The following is a 22,188-nucleotide window of genomic DNA, read 5'->3' on the forward strand; positions in this document are numbered from 1 at the left end:
GTATATATCACGGACGTATAACATATACCCTCCAAGGATAAAGTCACACAGCTAGAGAAGCAGAGCAGGGTGTGAGGAGGCTTCTCCCAGGCCCCAGTCTTTCTCCAGCTTTGGCTCCATCTGCCACATTGGCCAATCCCATCAGCTTCTCTGCTCGGCCATGGTTGGGCCTGGACACCGGGGAAATGTTCTTTCTCTCATGTCCATGGGAGCATCTTAAACCAAGCTGGGTCCTCTTCCTCCCCCACTTGTTCACATGTTGCTATCCAAGGCATGGGAATGTCTTTGAGGGGTCTGGAAAGAGGGTAGAGTGTGTGTGAGTGTGTGTGTATGCACAAGTATACACGTGTGTTTGTACATCTGGACATGGCTTTGAACATGGGTATGTGTGTGTTTGCATGTAGGAATGTCTGGCTGGATATTTGGACAGTTTCCACACTTGTGTGCACGTGCCCATATATGTATGGAGGATGTAGGTGTCTTGTTGCCCCGGTAGAGTAGAGTTTTCATCACACAGAACAGTTCTGGATTCTTTCTGCATGGGCCCGGAGGCTGGGGGTGGTCCCTAGGTGGGCCCCACAGATGTGGCCGGCCCCACTGTCCCTTGCTGTTGCTGGCCTTTGCGTCTCCGGGAGCCAGCCCCTGCCTCCTTGTTCTCCTTCCTGTTCAGGTTCCTGTTGGCATTCTCCCGCCGGCCCTGGCCTCCCTTCCTCCTCTTCTGCCCTGCAACCCAACAGAAGGAAGAATCAACAAAGGAGGTTTTGCTGAAGCCAGAGGCCCTGGGTATGGTCAAGGGCCCTAGTGGGGGTGCCTAGGAAGGGAGGGGAGGGAATAGAGGAGGGGCTTGTAAATGCTCCTTTAGCCAGTCAGGGTCACTTCAAGGCCTCCTCTGACCGGCAACACCCTTCCCAAGGACCCTGCAGCAAGAGTGTCCACAGCCTTTGCTTTTTCCACCCCTCAAATGCACACCGACATCCTAGTTTTTCTTGGTCCCAATGAGCCCACAGTGCTCTCCAGGAGTGCAACACTGATCTCAGGACAAACAGGACAGTCCCTGTCAACTGATTGCTGCTGGCCACCTCCATTCACAGCAGGCAGTATGTGACCTTGGTCTAATCAGTACACTTCTCTGGGACACGGCACCCACTCCTGTACCCCTTCTAACTACTGCAGCCCCTTCTGGTTCTACCCATGGTGATTCTTGGAAGCGGAGCACAGGGGTGGAGTATTGGCTGCAGAGGCTTCCAGAGGCTAAGACACTCCTCTCCGCCAGGACAAGACACACGACTTGGATAGCAAAGGGTCCTGAGTTAGGGTCTCTCATTCAACAAAGGGAGGCCTGCTCTGGGCAACAGGCTGGAGGCACAGGACGTGAAGCTCCGTTGACTGGTGCCTGACTCCTGATGCCTGAGAGGAGGAGGCTGACACTCACCCTCAGGACATGGTGTTCTCCGCACTGTGCATCTGCGGGTCTCTTTGGTGTCAGAGCAGACAGCATGGTCTCCTGCTGGGGCGTGGAGCACCCTCCGCGTCCGCTCCTCAGAACCCCTCCGGAAACCACAGAGCTTCTTCTTCTTGGAGCATGGCCCCCACGGGGACCACTCACTCATTTCACATTGAGCTGTTGGAGAAAGAAGCACTGGACCCAGAACACCCTTGGGGAGCTTCCTGTCCACCTGCTCTTGGCCTGGGCTGCAGGGTGAAGTCATCTTTAACCCTCAAGCCAAAACACCCAAGCCAGCTGCCAATGAGTGAACCCCAACTCATGGTGCTGCAAGAATGTCAGAGCAGAACTGGGCTCCCGGGTACTTTCAGGACTGTGACCTTTGGGATGCAGATGTTGAGATCTGTCTTCTAAAGCACCTCTGGGAGGGCTCAAACCACCAGCCTTAAAGTTAGTAAGTAGTGCCTGAACTATGGAGCCCTGCGGGGACTCCAATTAGTCCAGAGGGCAGAAAAGTCCCAGAAGGAACCTGGGAGGAGGACCTGTGTGGTGTCCAGCGCACAAACTCTCTGGTCAAGCCGCTGCCCAGGCCTCCCCTTGGGTCCTGTGCCCCTATCCACAGCCCCCCACCTGTACCCTGTGCCTCACCAGGACTGCTGCACTCCATGGTGCCGTTGGCGGCCGTGGAGCCCTCGGGACAGGCTGGGTAGCAGCGGCCCTTGTGCAAGTACAAGTTCTCCTTGCACTTGGTGCAGAAGTTGTGGCTGAAGCAGGCCTCACAGTGCTCAATCTTGCACTCTAGGGAGAGGAGGAGATCAGGGGCCCAGCTCAGATGGGGATGGGCATTTCCCTCATCCCAGTACCTACTCAACCACACTCCACACTCCCCCCAGAGAGGGGAGGAGTTTCAATGACAGCAGAGCAATCTTGAGAGGCGCCTAGTGGCCATTCCTGAGCACTGTTGTAGTCCACCAGGTCTAACGCAAACCCAACCCCAGGCTCTAGATAGAACCCAAGGGGAGTCCCATGACAGGGGTTTCTGGAGGAGGACTGGTGGGAAGGGAAGAGAAGCAGCTCCTGGCATCATAGGGGTAAACTGAGGTACACAGCCAGAGAGAGTGGCTGTGTGCCCCCGTTCCCCAGCTGAGCATCTGCAACATCCCCAAGCCTGGTTCTCTTTCTGCTCAGAGTGGGGGTGGGGGGAAGGGGGCAAATCCCAGGGCAAATTCCTCTATTCCTGCAAGGTTGAGTTCCAGGAACCAGCTTGGTTGGACTCCTGGGTCCCTCCCTGATTCCCTCCTGCCAGTTCTCCCTCCTCCTGGGGAGTGGGGGTGCTGTGCAGGGCTTGGCTGGAAGCAGTGGGATCTTTCACAATCTCTCCTTTCCCAGATTGTGGGTGAGGCTACCTTCCTCCCTGTCTCTGGCACCTGAAGCCTGGGCTGCCAGGTTCCCAGGAGCTCTCTACCTCAAACATCTTAGGGACCGAGAGGGCAGCGTGGAGCCTACTTCCACCCTTACAAGCGCCCCACTCCCAGTTCCGCCCTCCTCTGTGCCTCCTGACTCTTGAAGCAGAACTTACCTCTGCCTCCCCTTTCTCCCCCCTCTCCCTGATGCCCTGATTCCTGGACTCAGTTGAGGTAAAATAAGATTAGTAGCCACCATTTGTTGAGTGCCAGACACTAAGGGCCTATAATGCCCCTAGGATTGTACCCAACTGCTGTTTCTGTTGTTTTGTACCATTGAGTCAGAACCAACCCATAGCTGACCCTCCAGCAGGTTTCCAGAGGCTATAAATCTCATGGAAGGAGACTGCCCATTCACCAGCTGGAGCAGCCGGTGGATTTGAATCAGGTGCCTTTGAGAGTGCAGTGCAGCTTCTTACCACAGGGCACCAGAGCTCCTTGTACCCGTCTAGTTGTTTCATTTTAAAGAAAAGGCTTTGAGAGGCTGAGACCCTCTCAAGTGCACACAATGAATGAATGAATAAATGGGAGAGTTGAGATCAGAGCCCAGGTCTGCTGACCTTGCACCAGTTATTGGAGGAACTGATATGCTCAGCATTGGTTTTATTAGCTATAAAACTATCTCCTTCTAATGGTGGTTGTGAGCCTCCAATGATCTGAGAGCTCGGATGTGTTCTAAACCTCAGGGAACTAGGCACACGGGATGGGTTCACCTGAGTATGTTCACCAGTGTCCCCTGGCATTATCAGCACTGAGCTACAGAGAAGGGCATGGAAAGCTGACAGCTGGTGCCATGTGTAAGGAGCTAGCATAGGTGGGGGACAGCAGGAGCCAAGTGGGAAGACTGATGGGGTATGAGGGTGAAGGAGCAGACAGGGACCAGCCTGAGGGGGCCAAGTCAGTGTGGAGGCTGGGGTGGTCTGAAGCTGCTGATGTGTGAGGAGACTGACTGAGCATCCCAGACACATCCTTCAGACTGCAGTGTGGACAGTGGTGCAAGGGGACCTGTGGGGACTGGAGGACAAACGGACAGGCTACTGCAGAGCTACAGAGGGAGATGGTGGGACCCTGGTGACACAGTGGCATTGAGAATAGGCAGAAGGGGGAGAAGGCACCACCAGGATTTGGTTATCAGATCGACTGAGAGCAGCACGAGTGAGAGGTGGGTTCTTAAGTCTGTGTTTGGGGTGGCAGGTTGGGGCTCTGAAAGGTGCCTGCAGGAAAGTCCAGATTTGGAGAGAGAAGATGGGGTCCTGGACTGGACATGCTGTTAAAAACGTAGACGGCTACCTAAAGGATACCTGGCCAGCAGTTAGATACCTGAACTGGGAGCTCAGTCTGCACCTCATGGGAAGCCCTTTCTTCCTCCTCAGCATCCTCTCAGCTGCTCCCACAGACACCAACAGCTCAGAGAAACTGCCCCAGGGCCCAGAGCCTCTGCACCCCTCCCCGTCACACCCACACTCACTGATGCACTTGTTCATGTCGGGGTTGCGGGCATCAAAGTATCCAGGCGGGCAGGATGGCAAGCAGACGCCCACCTGGCGGATGTCACTCCTCTCGAGCAGGATGAACAGCTTGGGCGAGCACTTGAGGCAGCCGTTGACCTCAGAGCAGAGCTCACAGCCCTTGGCGCAGGCCTGGTTCCCCTCGGTACTGACTGCAGGATGGAGCAAAGGTGAGGAGAAGAGCACCGGAGCGACTCCGTCCTCCCCAAGGACACGGAGAGAGTAGGTGGGAGGAGCTGGACTCCACAGCACTGGCTTTCTCTGAAAGCACAGGCCAGGCCAGCAGCTCTCCGCAAGGCTGCTCTCTACGCCCACCCAGCCCGTCTCTTGTAGGAACAAGCACAGATGCCTGGAGCAAGAGCTGCGTCCATCCCACCTGCCACCCTCCAGACACAATGCAAGCTCACCCTCTAGTCTTGGTCCACCAGCCCCAGAGGAGGAGCCGAGGCTGTGCCCTTCCTGGAACGTCCCCCTCTCCTTCCCCAGAAGCAAAGTCCAGCTTAGGAGAGTTTCCTTCCAATTTGGTAATGGTTTAAAGACAAGAGGGAAGATGTGTTAACCTGTCTGACAAAGGGAACACTTTCCCCAAAATTCTGGTGACCTAGTGGTAAGAAGTTGCTCTGCCATCCCTGAGGCATGTGATTCAAATCTACCAGCAGCTCCACGCTATGTGAAAGATGAACGTTCTCCTCCTGTGTGATTTACAGCCTCTGAACACCTGCCAGTGGGTCAGCTATGAATCAGTTCTGACTTGATGGCACATAACGATAATAACCAAGACAAGAAGAGACACAGAAGAACCTGTGCTCACACAGTGACCCTCAACTAGGGGTGACTTTGCTTCTGTGGACAGCTGGCAATATCTACGGGCATTTTTTTATTGCTACAGCTGGAGCCTTGGGATAGTACTGCTATCTCTACAGGACAGAGGCCAGGGGTGGTGCTCTAAGGCACAGAAGAGCTCAACAAGAACAGTTTGGTTCAAAACAATACTGGTGCTGAGGCTGAGAACTCTGGCTGAGAAGCATCTACTGGCACAGTGCCAACGCCAGCCCCAGCAACACAGAGGCCCACACTTTTGATCTCATTCACTTGTTCAGTCCACACTCACCTAGTTCCTCCTAAAGATTCACTATAGGATGAGCTCTAGGGCCCGAGCCAAAGAAGGGAGCCCCACCTCTCTGGGGAGGGAGGGATCTTTCAGTGGTGCAGACAGATCCACAAACAGGCGATGCTGAGAGCCACCAGGCCAGGCAACTGTTGATGCTGCTGGTAGATGCCATCAAGTCAGATCCAACTCAGCAACCCTGTGCACAGCACAGTGAAACCCTGCCCAGGCCTGTACACAGAAGTGGACTCAGGAAGAAGAAAGGAAATGGTTTCACACAGGAGGTGCCATCTAAACCAGCTCTTGAAGATGCAAGGAGACCCAGGAGTGATGTTAAGTGACTCACTGGTGAGGAGCTGTACTAGCAACTCAAAGCCATGTGGTTTGAAACCATCAGCTCCTCTACTGTAGAAAGATGAGGGAGCTCTGGTGGCCTAGTGGCAGGAAGCTGCACTGCAATCCCAGACATACGCAGTTCGAATGCTCTGCTGGAGAAGGAGGGACAATCTCTCTTGTACCAGTCAGATCTGATTTAATGGCACAAACACACAAAATAATAAAATAAAATAAAAAAAGATGGGCAGTCTCCTCTCGTGCAATGTACAGCCTCTGACTACCCTCTGGAGGGTTAGCTTTGAGTCAGTTTTGACTCAATGCCACAGAACAAGAAGCAGTGATTCAGTGAATTAAACAATGTGCTGTTAACCAAAATCAGCTGTTTGACTCCCATGTCTGCCCCGTGGGAGAAAGCTGAGGCAGTCTGCTCCCATGAAGATTCACAGGCTGGAGAAACCCAGGAGTGCGGTTCACCTCTGTCCTACAGCGTTGCTATGAGCCAAGACAGACCGTGGAAGTGGATTTGGTATGATTTTTTGGAAGAATTAGTAGTTGTATATTCTTCTTTTTTCAATTTTGAAACTGGTTTTCACTCAAGCATTCCAGAGTTGTATATTCTTAAGTGGCGAAGATAAAGAAACAATAAAGAATTTGGACAACATAGGACAAATGAATCAATCTATAGGACCTTATGCTCAGTGGAATAAGTCAGTCACAAAAGACAAATATTGTGCATTATCACTATTATCAAAAGCTAAGAGAAGGTTTATACACAGATCATTCTTAGATATTTACCAGGTATGGGAAGGGAGTAAACATGAACACATAGATAATGTTGTTGTTGTTGTTGTGTATCATCAAGTTGGAACTGACCCATAGCTTACCCTCTAGTGGGTTTTCAGAGGCTGTAAATTGCACAAGAGGAGACTGTCCATCATTTTTTCACAGAGTAGCTGGTGGGGTTGGGCTGAGTGTTTTTAGGATGGTAGTGCAGCTCCGTACCACTAGGCCACTGTTACTGTTGTTGTTGTGTACCGCAGAGTGAGAAGTGACCCATAGCTGACCCTCTAGTGGGTTTTCAGAGGCAGTTAATTGCATGGGAGGAGACAGCCCATCCTTCTCCCACAGATCGCTGGTGGCCTCGAACTGTATGCCTTCAGGATTAAAGCACAGGGTTTTTGCCACTAGGCCACCAGAGCTCATGATAGACATACATTAAGACGGGTGAAGGGAAAGGAAATACACAATAAGGGGATGATCAGCATAATATCACTGAAGAAAGAGAAAATATGGAAGGATTATTAGAAATCAGAATTACAGAGAGGAAGTGGGAAAAGTATGATTCAAATTTAGGCACTGAAACTAATTTTATATAATAAAAGGTGTATGAATAGTTGAATGAACAATTTGATTTGTAAACGTTCACTCAAGTCACCATTGAAATAAGGGGTGTGGAGGTGCTTGAAGGAGCAGGACCACAGAGGCATGGAACAGCCCAGTGTTATGACACAGGTCTTTGGAGGTAGGATGGAGGGGAGGGCAGGGTGGGAGCTGAGGCATCTGATCTCAGGGAGCCTCGTATTTGACAGTAAAGAGCTTGAGGAGTCCCTGGGGTGACTAGGGCTAGGCTGGCTCAGGCACTAACTGAAAGGCTGGTTTGAAAGGCCTGCAAACTATTTCCAGCAACCCAGCCATTATTTAGTGAAGAAAACTTGAGCCAGAAATATGGAAAGCAGAGAGAGAGGGGGGGAAAAAAAGAACAGTTTAGCCAAGAGAATCAGAGAAAGATGCTACATTTTTATCATCAAAGCCCAAGCCTTTCTTATCTTGATCATGCTAATATAATTTATAAGAAAATATCAAACCCAAAAGCCCCTAAGGAGTACAGTACTACTAGGACACACAGTGGGTTGCACTGAGTTGGAGACGGCCCAAGGGAGCTTGATTCTATCAAGCAGTATTTCCCAAAGAGCGTGTTCTTCTCCCGAATCGTAATAGGAGGTTGTGGAAGGGGGGCAGGGAGAAGGCACAGCATCAGGTAAGGCACGCTTCTGTTCAGGCTGAATCTCCAAGGAAAAACCAAACAGCAAACCCACTTTGTCGAATCAATTCCGACTCGTAGTGACCCCCCCCCCCCACCAGGGCCAGGGCTGTAAATCTTTACAGGAGACCACTCACCTTTCTCCCAAGGAGCCACAGCTTTGGCAGCTCAATACCTTACACACTATGCTACCAGGGCACCTTTGAACCTCCAAGAGGGGAGAAAAAAGCAAACTCAATCCTAAAGGACAGAGTCGCACACTGCCTCATCTTTCTCTCACAGAACAAGGAGTGTTGTTAGGTACCACTGAGTCAGAACCAAATCATAGCTCACCCTCCAGCAGGTTTTCAGAGGCAGTAAATCGCCTGGGATTTATTGCTGTCTCAAACCATGTACCTTCAGGGTGGCAGTACAACTCCTTAGCTCTAAGCCACCAGGGCTTCATGGGACAGGTAGTGAGTTCAAACCACTGATCTTGTGGTTAGCAGGTGAGCGCTGAAGCTCTGTGTCACCAGCGTTCCCTAGATGGGGACAGAGTGAGCTGTAGTTCCCAAACATTTTGGCCACACAGCTCTAGTTCTACAGAGTTCTTCTTGAGACCTGTGTCTCTTAAGGTTGATCAGTCAACAGGGAGGCACTAGAGAGCTACAAGCAGGAGTGAGGACTAGTCATATTCACATATTGGAAAGGTCACTCTGGCAGCCAGAGACCGAGGACACTTTGGAAAGAAGCTGAGCTGATTATCCTGGTAAGAAAGGTGAGAGGAAAGTTCTGCTTTGACTTAGAGAATCAGAGAGGACAAGGCAGCTTGAGAGGTGTTTTGGAAATAAAGAGGCCAAGCTGGTCAACAGAAGGCATGTAGGTAGGAAGAAGCTGACATGATTCTCGGGTTTCTGGCCTACCAAAGGGGTGAAGGGTGGGGCCAGCCACTAAGGAATGTGAACAGGAAGAGAAATGAATTGGGAGGAAGGTGAGGATGAGGAGTGGTTCCAAGCCACTTAGAACTAGGCAGCAGAAGTGCTGGAAAAAAACAAGCTAGGGGATCGGAATCAAGGAGGTGGACAGGGTGCAGTGTAGCTGACGAAGACTTCGGCCTCCATGTCAGTTGCATCTGGAGCTGGATCCCCGCCTACGAGTACAGTGTGCCTCCCCTTCCCCAAATGAGAGCTGAGACATGGGGCCCACTCCAAAGGGTTGCTATGCAAAGGGAATGCTCTATGTTGGGGACAGGAGAACCAGTAAGAGAACGAGTCAAATAAGAGAGGATGGAAAGAGCAAACACTAACAAAAATTTTTAAATAACACTATCTTCTGTATACCGACAAGTCAGACCTGACCCATTGCTGACCCTCCAGGGTTTTCAGAGGCAGTAAATTGCATGGGAGCAGACTGCCTATCTTTTATCCCAAGGAGCAGATGGTGGATTTGAACCGCATACTTTTGTGTTGGTAGCATTATTCCTTACCACTAAGCCACAACAGATGTTGTTGTTGTGTATCATAGAGTCAGATCTGACCCACAGCTAACTAGTGGGTTTTCAGAGGCAGTTTCATCAAGCAGAAGGAGACTGACTGCTCATCTTTCTCTTATAGAGCCACTGGTGGGTTTGAACCAAGTGCCTTTAGGATGGGGCAGTGGAGCTCCTTACCACCAGGCCACTAGAGCTCCCTATAATAAGCCACCAGTTGTAACGTGCTGTTGAGTCGCTTGCGACTTGCGGCAACCCTATATACAACAACCCTGCCCTATCCTGGGCCAACCTTATAGTCTCTGACACACCTACCCTGATTATCCCAGTCACTGAATCAGTCTGTCTCATCGAGGGTCTTCCTCTCTTGTGCTGTCCCTCCATCGTCCCAAGTATGATGTCCCTCTCCAAGGACTGGTTATTAATAAATGGATAGCATCTATTATATGGTAGGCACATTACAAGTAGAACTGCTTTACAAGTATTAACTCATTTAATTCTTCTAACAGTCTACAGCCCCAAGTACCAAAAATCAACTTATCAACTTGATTCTGATGTATAGCATTCCCACATGCTACAGAGCAGAACTGCTCTGCAGGGCTTTCCTGGCTCTAATCTTTACAGAAGCGGATTGCCAGGGCTTTTTCCCTGGCCAAACTGAATATGTTCAAACTGCCAACACGAAAGTTGTTAGATAGTTGTTGTTGTTGTTATGTGCCATCATGTTAAAATCAGCTCATAGCTGACCCTCCAGTAGCTTTTCAGAGGCTGTAAGTCAATGGGAGGAAACTGCTCATCCCTTCCCCTCCCCTCAAGCAGCTGGTGGATTTGAACTTTCTCCTTTGGGTTGGCAGCACAATTCCTTACCACTAAGCCAGCGGTCAATCCCAAACAGCTTTCAAAGCACCTGGATAGGTGCTACTATCTAAAGATAGGCAATCTCCTCTGATGTGATTTATGGTTGAAGAAAACACACTGGAGGATCAGCTATGAGGCAGTTCTGCCTTGATGGCAACGAGTGAAGTGATTGTTATCTTCACTTTTACATATGAGAAAATGGAAAAATTCAATTCCTAGCCCAAGGTTTCATAACTAGTATGTGTTCTAGACCAAAGGTGCAAAGCCTTTGGAGGCCAGGGGTAGGGCAAAGCAAGGTAGCCAAGGCCCTGAAAGTATGACCCAATGGATTATTATTTCAAAAGTATTTCTTTTTCCACAACATAAACAGTCTTTCAAGCATCCTGGAAAATCTACAACCAGGAGAGGATAAAAGACTTGAACGGGACCTTCTAAGAATCAAGTCACTATGCACATCCAAAAACTTCTCCATCAGGGTAAAAAGGGAAGCCACATATTGGAGAAAAAATATTTGGTAATGACATGTCGGACAAGGGATTTATATCTAGAATTTATAAAATATTCGAGCACTGTAACAAGATAAATAACCCAACTGAAAAATGGGCACAGGATATGAACAGACACTTCACCAAAGAAGATAATCAAATGGCAAACAAACACATGAAGAAATGTTCAAAATCCCTAGCTCTAAGAGAGATTCAAATAAAAACAACTATGAGATATCATCTCACCCCAGTAAGAATAGCAAAATTTAACAAAACAGCAAACATCAAATGCTGGCGAGATTGTGGAGAAACTGGAACCCTTATTCACTGTTGGTGGGAGTGTAAAATGGTGCAACCATTATGGAAGGCTGTATGGTGCTTTTCCAAAAAGTTGCAAATAGAGATACCATTTGACCCAGCAATTCCACTACTGGGAATATACCCTAAAGAAACCAGAACTGCCACCCAAGCAGATATATGCACACCCATGTGTATTGCGGCTTTGTTCCCAATAGCAAAGAGTGGGAAACAACCCGAGTGCCCATCAACAAACGAATGGATAGAGAAGCTCTGGTATATTCACACAATGGAATACTATGCTGCATTGAAAAACATGGAACTCATGAAATATTATGCAAAATGGATGGCCCTGGAGGACATTATGCTGAGTGAAATATCTCAGTCACAAAAGGACAAATATTGCATAGGGCCACTGTTGTAAAACAGGACTGCCATTGGGGTTGAGGGAAGATATAGAAGGAGGGAAGGAATGATGTGCACTGCATTGAAACAGATGAGGGAGAGAACTGTTTAAAAGGAATATAGGATTGGGTATTATTATCATTACAGGAGTCCAGAATGAAGGCTGCACAGTGGTGTGGACTTGGGGGGAGGGATTGCATAACAATGGAAGAGTTTTTCTTTTACTTTTCAAGGAGAAGAGTGAATTGGGGGAAGGGGGTAGGCAGGGAGAAGAGTGCAGCAATGAATGACTGGAAACCCTAAGTTTCTATAAACTTTCATTAAAATTAATTTTAAAAAGTTCAAACAACAACCACAACAAAATAGATTTTATTTATGCAGAGTCAATGTCACAATCTAATTACTGATGTTGTTGTTGTTGTTAAGTGCCATCAAGTCATAGGCAACTCATAGCGACCCTATGAATGAAAGACCTGGACACTTGTATAAATTTCACCCTTTCTCCAGGTTCATAGGGTTTCCAGAGGCAAGCTATTTCAGAAGTGGATGCCACTCCTGCTTCCAAGCTTGTTTGAATTACAGAGCTCCACTAAACACTGTCCACCATGGGTAACCACTCTCATATTTGACATATCAGTGTCACAGAGTTCAGCTTCACAGCAACCACGAATTACCTCTGTACAGCAAGTGGACAGACCAGAGCTATATGACCTAGAAGAATGTTTCACCAAAAACAATTAAAAACAGACCCAAGGGCCTGTGGTCCTCAGCATGTACAGGATTTTAAGCTGCAGCCTGGAGCAGGCTCAACACTTACTTACCCTTTAGTCTAAGGCTCAGGGCCACCCACCCACTTTTGAAGGGCAAAAACAATAGTAACACACAGACACAGACACACACACACACACACATATACACTGACCCAGAAACTTCCTTTGCCTGATTGCCACCAACACGAGATGCCTTTGAGACACCAACCACTCCACCAGTGAGCCGACATCTAGAGTGGAGGGGGACTCCAGTCCCCAAGCCTCGTGAAGGATGTTAAGTTATAGCCTGGTACAGGCTCCTCAGGCTTTGCCCTTACTTACCCTTAGTCTAAAGCTCAGGGCCACCCACCCACCTTAGAAAGGCAAAAAGGACAATAACACAAAAAAAGGACCCCAGAAACATCCCTTGCCTGACTGCCACCAAGACAAGCTGCCATCAAGACACCAGCCATTCCGCCAGTTAGCCGACTTCCAGAGTAGAGGGAGACTCCAGTCCCAAAGCTTCATGAAGGATTTTAAGTTACGGCCTGGTGCAGGCTCCACCCTTCCTTATGCTTAGACTAAGTTAACTAGATGGTTACTGATACTGGTAAAGGGACTATCTGAGGAAGGTGTCTATTAGTTAGTTGAACCTATGGGTCTAAAACTCAAAAGAAACATCTCAGCCAGAGATTTAAACCAGTGAGTTCTTGACATTAAAATAATCCAAAGCCATGAGGTCCATGAGATGGCAAAGAGAAAGTATAGAGAGTGACAGAAGAAAAACTAGACATTCAAGCAAGCAAAAAACCAAACTCAGTGCCATTAAGGCAGTTCTGACTCATAAAGGACCCCCAAAAGGGTTTTCAAGGGTGTACATCCTCTCCCTGGTGGAGGAAGCTGGTGGATTAGAATTATCTAACATCAGCCATTTATTTATTAGCAGGGCAACATGCTACAGGCTACCCACCAGAGCTCCTCAGCAGAAAGACAAAAGAGGAGGAGCCAGGTAAGAGGCCAAAGAAGAGGCACCAGCCAGGAGGGAGCTGCTACGTCATGGCAGAAGCCAAAAGGAGCAGATGCAATGGAGGAAGGGTCAACATGCTCAGCATTGCCTGGTACCAGGTGAAAAACTAGACACTGATGGGCTTAGTGGAGTGAGGGGCAGTAGCCAGCGAGAAAAGGAAGGCGAGGAAGGAGAGTCATCTCCCTCAAGACTGTGGAGGCATCGGTTAGTGGGAGTTGTCCCAAGTGGTTAAATCCATGGAAAGAGAAATCCTAGGAAGGGGGTGTTCTGATCTAAGGGCCAAGCCTTGGCCAACACCTGCACTTAACAAACAAGCAGAGAGAGAGGTAGAAGGAGACAGAAATCTACAGCGCTGAGGCAGAACCAGAAAATCCAAACCCGCCACTTTCAAGTCAGTTCCAACTCCTAGAGACCCTCCGTTGGCCTTCCAAGGCAGGAAGGCCTTATAGGAGGAGACTGCTCGTCTTTTTTCCCCTCAAAGCAGCTGGTGGATTTGAACTGCTGACCTTTTGGTTCACAGCACAATGCATGACACACTATGCCTCGAGAACTGTTGACTGAGACAAGGGAGAGACCAAGATTAGTAAGGTCCGAACTGGACCCGGAAGATCTGACCTTCAGGAGGTGATTAGGTGACCTTGAGAAAGATGGTCTTGGTGGAGTGATGAGGTTGGGGACTAAACTCGTCAGACTGTGTGAGAAGAAGTGAAGGTGAGAATAAGCAATGGGAGGACAAAGACACTCAGCAGTCAGAGATAGAGAGGAGAGAGTCACTGCGAGACAGGAATGTGATTACCGGACCGGAGGCGGGATGGTTGACAAAAACCTCAAAGATGGAGGGTCAAGCTAGAGAGCCCAGAAGTCAGGACTGCCTTGGTTAGTGTGAGAGACCACAGGCTGACATCAGAGGCTAGAAGCTGAGGGAGCTGAGCTCCATGAGGGGTTTGCAGACTTAGGAAAGGACAGGGGGGCTCAACGATGTGTAGGGGTCAGGGAAGGGGTATGCCACCTAGTTCAATGAGGAAAAAGTATGCTCTTAGCTTAGTGAGGCAATGGGTGGGTTGGCAGTGAGGGGATGGAGAGCCAGAGGAGAGGGGCTCTGTGTGTGAATGCAGCGCTTGCCCTGGAAGACACAGTCACATCTCAACAATGAGAATACTAGGTCTTAGGTAGAAAGAAGGTCTACGGGAGATGGTGGCATTTCACTTCTATTGCCTCAACTTCCTCACCTCCAGGGATTCCCGAGGGACCTTCAGAGAAACTAAGGTCTGATGGTGTCACACCCCTACCTGAACTCCGTCAGTGTTTTCCTGTCTCCAACAGAATTGTCCCAACTCCTTTGCCTGCTTTAAAAGGCTTCCACAAAGCTGATTCAACACATTACCACCTCACTCCCCTCCAGCAAAGGAGCTCCGAAGGCCAGCTGGGTAGGGAGTTCCAATACTAATCCCAAAGTGGTCTCTCTCTAGTGGTCTGAATCCACCAGTGGATCCTCAGGAGAAAGACAGGCAATCACTTCCCATGTGACTTACGGCCTCCAAAACCAGCTGAAGGGTCAGCTATGAGTCAGCTCCTACTAGCTGGCAGTAAGAGAATGAGAAAGAACCCTAGTGAGATTAAGCTACTATTGTTCCTCTGGAAATTATTTCACACTTCTATGCTTAACAGAAACATTCATTTTCTTCTCACTGTGGCTCAGTGGTAAGGAATTATATTCCCAACCCAAAGGCACGCAATTAGAATCCACCAGGTGCTTTACAGGAGAAAGATGGGCAATCTCCTCCCGTGCAATTTATTGCCTCTAAAACCTGCTGGAGGGTCGACTATCAGTGGGTTCCGATCCAACACTACATAACAATAACATGCCTTTGCTTAAACTGGTCCTTCTGCCTGGAGCATCCTAAACTTCCTCTGAGCTTGGTTAACTCCTTCATATGTCAGGATGAAAGATGGCTCTTCTATGAAGGCTTCTTTGACCTCACCTCCTTGCAAAGTCTACATGGAGGGTTTTTCTCAGGGTTTCAACAACTTCAGGACTTGAATCCATCACAGTAGATGTCAGTGCTTATCTGTAAATAGTTTTCCCCACTTAGACCACGCTTTGGAGAGTAGAGTCTATCTTGTTTATCAACAGTGAAATGTGAAGGGAGCTCCCCCGCCCCTGCCCCCACCCCCAGCCCCCAGCATGTAGGAAAGAGAGATGGGTTTAGGGAGGTGTGGATGGAACCCAAGGAACTTTCACAAGGTGTGAAGGATGGTTTGGGCATGGAGTGGGGGTTGGAAAAGGTTAGGTCAGTGGGGAGGTGATGGATTTTCCACAATCTAGTGGACTGAGAGAGAATTCTGGTGGCCTAGTGGATAGAGAATTGATCTGCCAACCCAGAGGCAGGTGGTTCAAATCCACCATCTGCTTTGTGAGAGAAAGATGGATAATCTCCTTCTGTGCAATTTATGGGCTCTGAAAACCCACTGGAAGGCCAGCAATGAGTCCTCTCCAACTTGATGGCCATGACAGTGAGTGAGTGGAGTGGTAACTTTGTTTAGAGGCTGGTATCTAGCCTCAGGAAACCAAAGTTTTGTTAGAGACCTGAGCTTAGTTGTTGGGATGGGGGACAACAAAAGGGGCCTTTAGAAGGCCACACATTTTCCCAGGAGATGTGCTTTCTGTGGCTTCCTGGTGACCCAGGTTGTCTCTTACATGTTCAATATGACTCCCGGGAAGATCCAGGGTTCTCTAACTCACTCATGAGCTTGGCTTGGTATTGTTAGATGCTGTCCATTCTGTGCAAACTGGAACACTGATATTTTGGAAATAATTTTCCAGGCTTTTCTTGCTAGTCTGAGTGTGAAAGACCCACTGAAATCTGCCCAACATTGTGGCAATACAAGTCTTCATAGACAGATGAGTAATAGCGACACATCAGGTACATTCACTGGGAATCGAACCCAGGTCTCTAGAGGACTTCTACCACTTAACTACCACCACCACCTGAGCTCAACAGAGACATTAATTTTCTTCTCATTCACCTGGGCTCAACTATCCTATTTGTCTCCTGCCTTCATTCCTTGAGGTCAGAGCCTGTTACTAGCCTGGTTAAAACTTCTCAGCAGGTCTTAATCCCACAGATCAAGTTGGGTCAAGTCCAAACCTTTCAGTCCATCAAATATTGATAGTCTTTGATGCTCTGACCGTAACACCCTACTGTAGCACTAACTCCTTCACTCTCCCCCGGACCATTCCCTCAGCCCCAGGACATTCTCATGGTTTTTTTGTTTCAGCCGCAGAACCTTTCATTACAGCAGAAAAGATCCCTCATATATAAAACAGCTGCTCCAATTAGAGTCCCAGAGCCTCCCCCCCACCAAGCCCCATTCATAAATCATTCTTCCAGTAACTCCTGATTGTACCCAGTTTTCTGAATGCACATGCCATTCCTCTTTCAAACCCCATCACTTTGGACATGCCTGGAATGTCCTTCCTTCACAGCCACCTCCTTCCACCTTGCTTGGAGCTCACCCACACGCCCTTTGAAGTACAACTCGGTAACCACTCCCTTGGGCACTCACATTTATCACACTTCATTGAAGTGGCCTCTTGCCCCTCTCTACTGCCATTTCCCCAAGACTCATCTCTGGGGTGCAAGGCCAGGCTCTGTGGGGTCTCCACGACCATTCAGTGGTCTGAGGAATGAGTCAGGAGGGCAGAGACTGCCATGGTGGTCAGTGCAGAAGAGCAGAACAATGGGCTTCTGGGGAGCCAAGGCTCAGTGAAGAAGTGAGGGACAGGGGAGGGGAGAGAAAGGGAGCCCAGCAATCAGGCAGAAGGTCTCTGTAGGGGGATGCTGAATGAAGGAGACTTCAGTGAGGGGCAGGGACCTAGGTGGGGAAAGACCCTCATGAGTGCATGAGGGCTTGGTGAGCAGGAGTGAGGAGTGGGGCTCAGAGAGGGAGCAAGCCCTTAATGAACACAGAAGAACTCTTTGCCAGGGTTCACAGCTCACAGCTAAATAAGGCATTCTTAGCTCAACTTCTCCTGTCCATGCAGGGAAGGGAGGGACCCTGAGGCCAGCCGTTTCTGAGCGTGCAGGGCGCAGGTCACAGCCATGTTGGCAGCGCCAGGAGGATGCAGGCCTGAGTCTCACAGCCCACCTGACCCCCGCAGGCCCATCTGTGCCTCTGCTCATCCAGCCCTTTCGGATGAAGAGAGAGTGAGTGGCTGGCAAAGCAGCCACCACAGGTGTCGCCATCCTCGCTTCCCTTCACCGCTCCCCTAGAAGGCCCGGGGCAAAATGGTTCACACAGTGTTTATACAGCAGCAATACAAACCCCTGCAGCTACAGAGAGCTTGATGGTTTACAAAGATTTTCACACACACACACACACACACACAAACGAGAAAGCACATACATGCGCATGTAAACCCTCCCTCACACACAATGAAAAGCACTTTGCTGCTAACCAGAATGTTAGCAATTTGAGCTCGGTACCCAGACTAGAGTGAAAAGGCCTCGTGATCTGCTCCTGTAAATATCATCGTCTAAGAAAGTCAATTGAACAGTTCTACTCTGTCTTCTAAGATTGCTGAATTAGAATCAACTTAATGAGACACAACATGTACGCATTGTTGTTGTTGTTAATGTGCCGCCGAGTTGCCTGTAACCCACAGAGACCCTATGTACAGCAGCTCTGAACCCTGCCCTGTCCTGAGCCAGTCTCACTGACTCCAACACACTAACCCCCATTGCTCTAGTCACCGTATCAATCCATCTCATCCAGGGTCTTCCTCTCCTGCACTGTACCTCCACCCTCCTTCTGAGCATGATGTCCTTCTCCAAGGTTCAGCCCCTCCTGGCCACGTGCCCAAAGTATGTGAGATAGTGCTTCAAAACCCTAGCCTCCGAGGAGAAACTTGGTTTCATCATCTCTAAGACAAACCTATTTGTTTTCTTGGCGGTCCATGGTAAGTTCAAGACTCTTCTCCTGCACCACAACTCAAAGGCATTGATTCTTCTTCTGTCACCTTTAGTCACTTTCCAACTCTCCAAAGGTGAAGTAATTATGAAGACCATGGCCTGCATTCGGCACACCTTAGTCTCTAGACTGACACTGTTGCTCTTCAGCACTCTGGAGAGGTCTCTTGACAACAGATTTTCCCAACGCAATTTGTCTTTTGCTTTCCTGCCTGCTAGTAATAAGAATGTTGATTGTGGAGCTGAGCAAGATGTGATTGTTAACAACCTCAATCTCTTCTCCATCATGGTCATCTATTGGCCCATCTATCAGCTCCACCTATTGGCCCAGTGGTGAGAATCTTTGTCTTCTTGACATTAAGCTTCAGTCCATATCCATATGTATTCATATGTATATGCACACTTAGTTATCTGTTGTAAGCTTTACTATGTTCTTGCACAGTTAGGCTCCTGGCTTTATGTTTAGGCTTAGCCTGATGGATATCTAGATAGTATAGCCTCTGAGCATACATCCTCAGTCCCTCCCTGAGCCGTTCCCTATTGGATGCTAACCGCATCCCCTCCCCAAACCTCATTAGGAAGGACTGCTGCTGCTCACAATGCTGAAGGGTGATGTGCAGCAGAGACTGCTGGATGTGACCCATCAGATTGGCTACTTCGGTGGCCTGGTTGGACCAAGGCCCTTTCTGGCAGCTACTCTCACGCTTTGTTTTTTTGTACAGCAGATCTGAGCCTGGGTCCTCTGAGCTCTGGGTTCGTGCCTACGTGAGCGTGAGTGAGTGGCTCTTCTCTGTATCGTTCTCTCTCTCTCTCTCCCCTCATTCTTTCTTTCATCTCAGGAATGGAAAGACTGGTCACAGACCACTAAACCACATCTGGCATATAAAGTCCTAACTTCTGGCCACAGTAGATGAGCTGAGGAGGGAGGAAAAGAAAGAACTTGCAACTGATTAAACCTAACCATTGCTAATTGTTTGGTAAGCTAGGGATTTTCAGCTTCACCAATTCTCTGAGCCTCTCTCCTGGCTGAGATGTGCCTTTGGCCACTCCACTGGGGACCCAACCAGACCTCACTGGCTTTCAACTCTTACCAGTAGGCCTTAAGAGAATGACCTAAAAGATGAAGCAAGAGGTAGTTAGTCTAGACTTAAGGAAGAACTTCCTGACTGTGAGAGTGCCATCTTTTTCTAGGCAACGCTGGGAGAGATAAAGCCTCATGTCAGGCTCCCAGTCAACTCCCCAACATGGTGCATTCAGTGTGCTGGCCAATTTCACTACAGCGGATGGGCCTGGAAGTATTGCCAATGAAGCCTTTGAGCTTGAGTTGAGATGGTCTCATGTCAGGAATGCCTCCATGGCATATTGTGTGGGATGGGAAACGGTCTGGGGATGAGAAACTGGTGTGGACTGGTTCATCTTGAACACTGTCAAGCTCTCTTTGCAATAAAACTAGGCTCACAGGAATGAGAAGTCTTGGGTGATATTTCCCTCCCTTGTTGTGTATTGTCAAATCGGATCCAACTGGCACAGGAGGAGATTGCCCCTCCTTCTCCAGCACAGCATCTGGTGGATTCGAACCACATGTCTTTGGGATGGCTGTAGAGTTTTTTGCCACGAGGCCACCAGAGCTTCCTAAGTTTTGGGTTCTAATACCGCTGTGTATCCTTACGTTTATTTTGTCCCACTTTCTTTGCCTCGGTCTATCTCTCTTATTAATGTTGTGTCAGGACCAACTCAGAGCTGACCCCCCAGTAGGTTTTCAGAGGCTGTAAATTGCACGGGAGGAGATTGCTCATCTTCCTAAGGTGCAGCTGGTGGATTCGAACCACTAGAAAGATGCTGCCTTTGGATTAGCACTACAACACCCTATAGACTATGCCACCAGAGCTCCCTGTACAATGATAGGATGTCTTTTCCCACTGTGCACCTACTTCAGTGCCTGCAACCTATGAGGCCAGGCAATGGTTTGAAGTTACAATTTGCTCTGGCAAGGAACACTATGACAGACTCATGGGGATGGGCCTGCCATAAATCCAAACCCATGTCTAGGAATTTTTTTTCTCTCTTAAAGTTGTGAGAACCCTTTCTTGCCGGGTAACTTACTCAGAAAAAGCTCAATACCAAAAGCAGGTAACATGAAGACAGTCTGGTTTGAAGGATGAGAGGGCCAGACCCCAGCCCACTTGCCTCCGCCCACCCCCATGGCAGCTCCCAGGATCTCACCGGGCATCGGGCATCGTTTCAATACCACATGAGTGGACAGTTCCCAAGCCTGCCCGCTCTACTGTTCCGGCCCCATGATCTGTGTGGGGAAGGTCTCATTGCCCACTGCTCAATGGTGCAGAGTTCCTGACCCAGAGGGTTGAGGGCTGTTCTTCAGCTGTCACTAAACGGAAGGAGCCCTGAACCCCACAGATAGTGTAAGGAGGAAAATGATAATGCTGGGTGAGGGGATCAGCAGCAAGCATCACCATGGATACCACACGACATGGTATTATGTCAAAGGGCATAACCCACAAGTGGATTCTCACAAGGGAAGGGCTAATTGAGAAAGCAGAGCACTGGCAAAGAGGAAAACACAAAATGAGGTAACCTCAACACATCAATCCACACACTGGATCATCCACAAACAGGATAATCCATTGAGTTATCTACCAAGCTGTTAACAGACAAAGTAGAAATTTGTAGCTGGTTATCTCCAAATAATACCCACAGCCCCTCTGGTCCCAGGGCTGCCCCTCTTACCCCAGAGTCAGCCCTCATCCAGCCCCATCCCTGTTACTTACTCCGCCTCTGTCTCTTCCCCTTGATCCCCCGGCTGCTGGCGGTGAGGTGCATCCAGCTCAGAACGAGGGCCACCACACACAGCCCAAGCCGCATAGTCACTTGCCAGCTCCGGTCCCCTGGGAGGAGGGGTGGTCTCTGGGGGGGGTGGATGGTGGCGCCTGGCTCTCGCTAACGCCTCCGGGGCTGGGTCAGCAGCAGGAGGCCCAAGCCTGGGCCAGATCCCAAATCCACCATAATCTCAGCTGGGGACAAAGAGGGTGTGGGGGAGCCCAGTTTGCCATCAGCCCATAGGCAGGTCTGCAGAGCTTTCCTTTAAGGCACCTCAGGGTGTTATATGGGTGGGTGTCTTGTCACTTCAGCAGCCACCAACTCCAAAAGGCAATCTGTGGGAGGAATAGGGAGAAGGGTTAATTCTTTGTTGACAGGGTGTCTCCCATTGAGGTCTTCTTCTCTGGAGAGCATAAGAACTCAATGTCTGGACATGACAAGTTACCCACCTGGTACCCTTGCAAGAAGAAATCTAATCCTTTTCCTATAGGGCAAAATTCCCTGACCTGGGACTGGAGTTGACCGTCTGTCTGACGAGCTCAACACAGTGAATGTTCAAATCGCAACTTGGGGAATCACTGGTCAGTTCTCAATAAGAACCAGCTGGCCTGACCTCTGCATAATATCGGCCAGTTCTAACTGGAAGTCCCTTCAAGAGGTGCTTTCCCTGGCCTTCTTGAAGTTACCTCCCTTCTTTCACCTGTCCTGGAGCTAGAGCAGTGGTCCCCAGCAAGCTGGCAGACTCTGCCTGGCCCTCTGGGCTTGGCTGGAGTAAAGGCAGTAAGGCTTCCCCAGCCACAGAAACTCTGACACAGCAGGCCTGGCGGGCCGGGCCTTTGTGAGAGGATAAAAGAGGCAGCGATGCCCGCCCTGGCCAGAGACACAGAGAATGGGGATAATCCCCCAGCCCAGCGAGAGCCAGGTCTCTGGACCGAGAGCCAGGTTTCTGGACCCACTGGCCAGGATGATGGGGACAGCGGGAGTTGGTCCCTCCCCTGATGAGATGTGTCTGGGAAGCTGGATATCTGAGCCTTGGAGCCCAACCTGCAGCTGGAGGATGAAAACTCCATTTTATATTCATTCAAACTCACAGGGCCACATACTTATGCTCTGAAACCTCCAATGTACCTTTACACCAGCAGCCTAAGGACCCATGCATCATCCCACGTGCTTTGACACATCTCCAGACCCACA

The 22,188-nt window shown here is 49.4% G+C and overlaps 1 protein-coding gene across 1 annotated transcript; it reads right to left on the reverse strand.

Annotated features, from left to right (window-relative positions):
• Positions 1-565: 565 nt before the first annotated feature.
• On the reverse strand, positions 566-21,039 carry RSPO1 (R-spondin 1). The gene is made up of 5 exons (XM_006886462.1): positions 20,946-21,039; positions 4,376-4,567; positions 2,093-2,242; positions 1,433-1,621; positions 566-723 (listed from the first exon to the last, which is right to left on the reverse strand). The coding sequence occupies exons 1-5, from the start codon at positions 21,037-21,039 to the stop codon at positions 566-568; spliced, it is 783 nt and encodes a 260-aa protein (XP_006886524.1).
• Between the last annotated feature and the right edge of the window lie 1,149 nt (positions 21,040-22,188).

Source organism: Elephantulus edwardii, unplaced genomic scaffold, assembly GCF_000299155.1.
Source record: "Elephantulus edwardii isolate Elephantulus edwardi_28Jun2011 unplaced genomic scaffold, EleEdw1.0 scaffold00049, whole genome shotgun sequence".
Classification (NCBI taxonomy): domain Eukaryota; kingdom Metazoa; phylum Chordata; class Mammalia; order Macroscelidea; family Macroscelididae; genus Elephantulus; species Elephantulus edwardii.

Excerpts from the sequence above, each read along its gene's own strand:
- RSPO1 (XM_006886462.1), bottom strand. The coding sequence starts at position 21,039 with ATGCGGCTTGGGCTGTGTGTGGTGGCCCTCGTTCTGAGCTGGATGCAC. Across the intron at positions 2,243-4,375 it reads CGACATGAACAAGTGCATCA|AGTGCAAGATTGAGCACTGT; the intron begins GTGAGTGTGGGT and ends TCCTCTCCCTAG. Across the intron at positions 1,622-2,092 it reads CATGGAGTGCAGCAGTCCTG|CTCAATGTGAAATGAGTGAG; the intron begins GTGAGGCACAGG and ends TTTCTCCAACAG.